Raw genomic sequence first — 5,648 nt, forward strand, 5'->3', positions numbered from 1 at the left:
CTGGACCCAGTCTCTGGACCCAGTCTCTGGACTCAGTCTCTGGACCCAGTCTCTGGACTCAGTCTCTGGACTCAGTCCCTGGACCCAGTCTCTGGACACAGTCCCTGGACCCAGTCTCTGGACCCGGTCCCTGGACCCAGTCTCTGGACCCAGTCTCTGGACCCAGTCTCTGGACTCCAGGAGCTGAGTTCAGGTCTTCTGGTCTGGCAGCGCCCTCTTGTGACAGTCCGGTCGGATCTGACAGAACCTCCATCCACTGGTTCCTGCAGGATGTGAAGGAGCTCAGAGTCCGTGCTGCGAGTAATTCTCAGCTACTACCACACCAACAGTCTGTGACATCACTGTGATGTCATCATCGGATGTTTCTCGATGACATCAGTTCTCTGCATTTAAAATCGCACCTGAGGTGCACCAGGTGGATCAGTGGGCAGCTATGTGGGCACCCGGGGAGCAAGTGGGGATTGGGTGTCCGGCTCAGAGACACCACAACATGTGGTCGGCCGCCCTGCCTCTGCACCATCTTGGACCCTTTTGTGTTTTGGTTAACGTTCGTCCTCCATCTTGGACTGGAAGCGTGTAAATAGAAAAGTATAAAATTGTCCAGACGTGTGGCTCGTGCTGTCTTTGATTATTATGGTATGGTATCATGATTATTCATGACATCATCTGCACATTTAGCCAAACTTCAACCTGAACTCCTGAAAAATTACTTCTAATATTTGTTGTAACAGCATCCAGTCATGATTTTCTGACAGGCTGGACATCACACTCTTAAAAAAATAAAAGTTCACAAGAATAAAAAAGCAGATTAGCGACAAAAGTGTGACAAAGTGCCACTAGTTTATGTTGAGGTAAAATCCTTTAAATTCACCTGATTTCTGGTTCAAGCTTTCAAAATATAATGTGAGCATAATATAACGGTCACAGAGACACTGATCTTCCAACAAACATTTACTAAATAAAGTGAAACACTCATTTTCTTTGGGCTGTCATTCAGCTGCTCTCACTTTCTGTCAGACAGAGGTCAGCCGGCTGTGCAGGTCTGCGCATGCTCAGTTCAGCCGCTCCAGCGGCCGCGCAGGCGCAGTTCGCTCCGGCGCTCGTTGATTATAAAGCTGCGAGTCGCTCCGTCTCTTTCCACCTTCAGCCATTTTAAGCATGTTAGGAGCTGTGGGACGCTGCTGCACCGGGGCCCTGCAGGCTCTCAGGCCTGGGGTCCAGCCTCTCAAGGCTCTTACTGGATCCCCAGCTGTACTTTCACGTAAGTCTGTCATGCTTGCGGTGTTCTTTACCCAAAGGCCGGAGGATAAGTTGCGCATTTGGAGGTTATGCTAATGTTAGCTGTTAGCATCACGCCGGTAGAAGACCAGGCCTCTGTCATAAAGTGGTAAATTACAACTGAACTGAACTCTTCAGGATTGTAAAATGGACACCGGCGGGTCTGTGTGCACCTGTTTACCGCACTTACATGTTGCGAGTTAACAGATTGTGTAATTTAGAGAGTTTTAATGAAATGACCTTTATGTGATGACATGAGGCGCTGCCCGGTGCTAAGTGTTAGCATTAGCTATTAGCATGAGGAGCTGCAGAGTCTGCATAATTCACTTCATGTCGCTTTTATTCTTCAACACAGCCAGTGTAAAATGATTAAAGGTTACCTGGGAGCAGTGGACTCCGCGCTCTGTCGTTGAACCAACATTTGACCCTGCAGTGTTTCTGAAACCCTCCGCCGCCTCACGCCCCTGCTCCTGTGTATCCCTCCGCAGGTCGGGACTATGCGGCCCCCGCCGCCGCGGCCAGCGCCGCCACGGGCCGCATCGTGGCCGTGATCGGGGCCGTGGTGGACGTCCAGTTCGACGAGGGCCTGCCCCCCATCCTGAACGCCCTGGAGGTGACCGGCCGGGACACCCGGCTGGTCCTGGAGGTGGCCCAGCATCTGGGTGAGCCGTCAGCACATCCAGCCCAATCAGCACCAGCTGGTTCCTGTTAACACCAAACACTTCCTGTTTGCAGGTGAGAACACGGTCAGAACCATCGCTATGGACGGTACTGAGGGGCTGGTCCGTGGACAGAAGGTTCTGGACTCAGGTGCCCCTATTAGAATCCCTGTGGGTCCCGAGACCCTGGGCCGGATTATGAATGTGATCGGTGAGCCCATCGATGAGCGGGGCCCCATCACCACCAAACAGTGAGCAGCCTCAGCTTTTCTCGCACCCTGGACCAGAACCTTGCTGGACCCGATCCTGTCCTGACTTTGTCTCTGTCCTCAGGACTTCACCGATCCACGCCGAGGCCCCCGAGTTCACGGACATGAGCGTGGAGCAGGAGATCCTGGTGACAGGCATCAAGGTGGTGGACCTGCTGGCCCCCTACGCCAAGGGAGGAAAGATTGGTACGTGGTGCAGCACGAGGTCCAGACCCAGCTGCAGGAGCCGCTGGTCGTCTGATGGGTCAGGTTAGCGGTCTTCAGGATCTGGGGGGTAACGAAGCTGACGTGTGTTCCTCAGGGCTGTTCGGTGGCGCCGGTGTGGGGAAGACCGTCCTGATCATGGAGCTGATCAACAACGTGGCCAAGGCCCACGGAGGGTACTCTGTGTTCGCCGGGGTGGGGGAGCGAACCCGCGAGGGTAACGACCTGTACCACGAGATGATCGAGTCTGGGGTCATCAACCTGAAGGACACCACCTCCAAGGTGAGGGTCCTCTGGGACGCCTTCAGCCCTGATGAACGCCACACTCTAACCCCGCCTCTCGTCTTCAACAGGTGGCGTTGGTGTACGGGCAGATGAACGAGCCTCCCGGCGCCCGCGCCCGGGTGGCTCTGACCGGACTGACCGTGGCCGAGTACTTCCGGGACCAGGAGGGTCAGGACGTGCTGCTCTTCATCGACAACATCTTCCGCTTCACGCAGGCGGGCTCTGAGGTCTGAGCGTTCTGCTTCCTGTTTGTGTTTGACGGTGCGTCTGGTGCTGATGAGGCTCCTCCCCCTTCAGGTGTCTGCCTTGCTGGGCCGTATCCCCTCGGCTGTGGGCTACCAGCCCACCCTGGCCACCGACATGGGCACCATGCAGGAGAGGATCACCACCACCAAGAAGGGCTCCATCACGTCCGTGCAGGTAGGGAGCGGACCTGGAGAGCCGCTGAAGGTTTCGGACTTCCTGTTACTGACTTCCTGTTTTCCTCTGATAGGCCATCTACGTGCCTGCTGACGATCTGACCGACCCCGCCCCAGCCACCACCTTCGCCCACTTGGACGCCACCACCGTGCTGTCCCGTGCCATCGCCGAGCTGGGGATCTACCCAGCGGTCGACCCGCTGGACTCCACCTCCCGGATCATGGACCCCAACATCGTGGGGGCGGAGCATTACGACATCGCTCGCGGCGTGCAGAAGATCCTGCAGGTTGGAGACGCGACGGCCGCCATTTTTAAAACTGCCAGTTGAACAGACCCGCCTGACCTGTTTGTTTCCTGCTCAGGACTACAAGTCCCTTCAGGACATCATCGCCATCCTGGGAATGGACGAGTTGTCCGAGGAGGACAAGCTGACGGTGGCCCGCGCCCGCAAGATCCAGCGCTTCCTGTCACAGCCCTTCCAGGTGGCCGAGGTGTTCACGGGTCACCTGGGCAAGCTGGTGCCCCTCAAAGAGACCATCAAAGGCTTCAAGGCCATCCTCGGTGGTAAGTGTGGGCGGGGCCTCGGTGGGACCGCACACCCCCAGCTGACGCAGCTTAACGCCCGGTTCTTGTCTTGTCCAGGGGAGTACGACGCTCTGCCCGAGCAGGCCTTCTACATGGTGGGCCCCATCGAGGAGGTGGTCCAGAAGGCTGAGAAGCTGGCTGAGGAGCACTCGTAAACGTCTGAGCGGGGGAGGGGGTCCTGTGGTTTGTAAACATGTCAAATTCCAAATGTTGCCGTCTGTCGTCCTGAAGAAAGTTCTATTTAATGTTTCCAACAAAGATGGAATAAATCACTGTCTTTACACAAACATCAGCTGTGAGCTTCATGTTTAGGCTGCAGGTGGTCCCGCTCACCACCGGGGGGGCGGGGTGGTGCAGCGGTGAGCAGCACGGGCCGCACGTTCAGTCCCAACCATCTCCAGAGTCTGAAGATGTTTGCTGCAACAAGCCGGGAGGCCCGGTTCTGTTCCAGTTCAGTTCATTTCTGTCTCTCCAAGTCACAACAGAATCACCTCAGACACTGAACAGAAATATTCATTTATAAAATAATAATTGAACATTATTTATCTGAGGAGCAGCTTTGAGTTTAACTCCATCACTGAACTCTCATCTTGAACAAGCATGAAGGCGACAGTGGAAAGAAAAACTCCCTCATGAGGAAGAAACCTTTAGCAGAACCAGGATCAGGACAAATGTCACTGTGTATGAAAATGTATCCTGTTTAATAACTTCACCTAATGAAGCATATATAGAAGGTAAAGAGTGTTGGTCCAAGCACTGAACCCTGAGGAACTCCTGCAGTGGGCTGGGTCCAGGCTAGATGTGGGATATAAACCTTCAAAGCTGCATGTTGTAACTAAATGTTGTGAAAAATAAAAATTTAGCTACAATAACGGCTAAAACTTCGGCTCGTGTCGATGCAGCTGAAACGTGTCCAGTTCTGTAAAATAAAGTCCAGGTGGAGGATGGTTCTTAAAACGGATCAACGGTCTGAAATGGAGCAGAAGAGTAGAAACGGTTCTGGTCTGGATCCAGAGCCGGTCCATCGTTCAGAGAGCGCTGATCAAAACAGACGTGGAGTCAGCTGAAGCTCCGGAGGAGGAACACGGAGGTTCTGCTGGGTTCTGACGCCACCATCAAATCTGAAGGCTGTCGGAGCAGAACGTCCCGTGGGCCTCTAGAATTTATAATCAATATTTTTATTGAACAGGCGCATCGTTTCCTGATGGAACAAAACCCTCAGCTGAGAAGCTTCATCTGGAACTGATGTGAACTGTCTGAAGCTCCAACTTGATCCGTCTTCAGCTCATTTTATTAAAATGACCTTTCATTGAATCAAACATGGTCCAGTTTTCTGTCCACAGAACCACAAGGTTCTGGTCACGGTTCTGTTTGAGTGTGGGTTTAGTTCTCCAGAGAGTCAGCTGTTCAGGTCTTCTCTGCAGTCCGATAGTCTACTGTCGGAATCGTCGTGCGCCTCAAATCAGAGGTGGCGTCCCTCATGGTTCTGTTCTCGGAACCGTTGACATGTCAGGTTGAAGCTGTGCGTTGTGGTCAGGCGGTGTCGTCACACGTTTCAGACAGACGAGTGTTTGATCTGTATCCTTCCAGGTCTTACTGCCTGATCTATAAAGCAGGTTCTGTTCAGGTCCGTTTCCTGCTCCCGGTTCCATGAGGGTCCAGTTTTCATCTTCCAGGTTCAGGTCTGATGCAGATTCACAAGACGGGAACCAAAACATCTGGACGGGTCTGGGAAATCCTACAAATGTTGAACTAATCCAGAGTTTTGATCAGCAGCTGGTGAAAAACATTTATTCATGTTTTTTTTGGGACAGAAAAAAAACTAAATGTGAAATATTTGTTTATTTCAGTTTTAATTTCATCAAAGCATAAAATTTAACGAGCGGTACTTTCATGTCTCCGAGGACCAAATTGAATGTTTTTACTTTAAAGGTGAGTTTTTCTGGAG

The 5,648-nt window shown here is 52.8% G+C and overlaps 1 protein-coding gene across 1 annotated transcript; it reads left to right on the forward strand.

The window, feature by feature from the left end:
- The first annotated feature begins 1,111 nt into the window (after positions 1-1,111).
- atp5f1b (ATP synthase F1 subunit beta) lies at positions 1,112-3,987 on the forward strand. Its single transcript, XM_037696434.1, has 10 exons — positions 1,112-1,261; positions 1,767-1,940; positions 2,014-2,188; positions 2,271-2,392; positions 2,508-2,692; positions 2,764-2,922; positions 2,993-3,115; positions 3,189-3,401; positions 3,478-3,679; positions 3,758-3,987. The coding sequence occupies exons 1-10, from the start codon at positions 1,159-1,161 to the stop codon at positions 3,853-3,855; spliced, it is 1,554 nt and encodes a 517-aa protein (XP_037552362.1). The 5' UTR covers positions 1,112-1,158; the 3' UTR covers positions 3,856-3,987.
- Positions 3,988-5,648: the final 1,661 nt, after the last annotated feature.

Source organism: Nematolebias whitei, chromosome 23 (genome assembly GCF_014905685.2).
Source record: "Nematolebias whitei isolate Nwh7 chromosome 23, NemWhi1, whole genome shotgun sequence".
Lineage (NCBI taxonomy): Eukaryota > Metazoa > Chordata > Actinopteri > Cyprinodontiformes > Rivulidae > Nematolebias > Nematolebias whitei.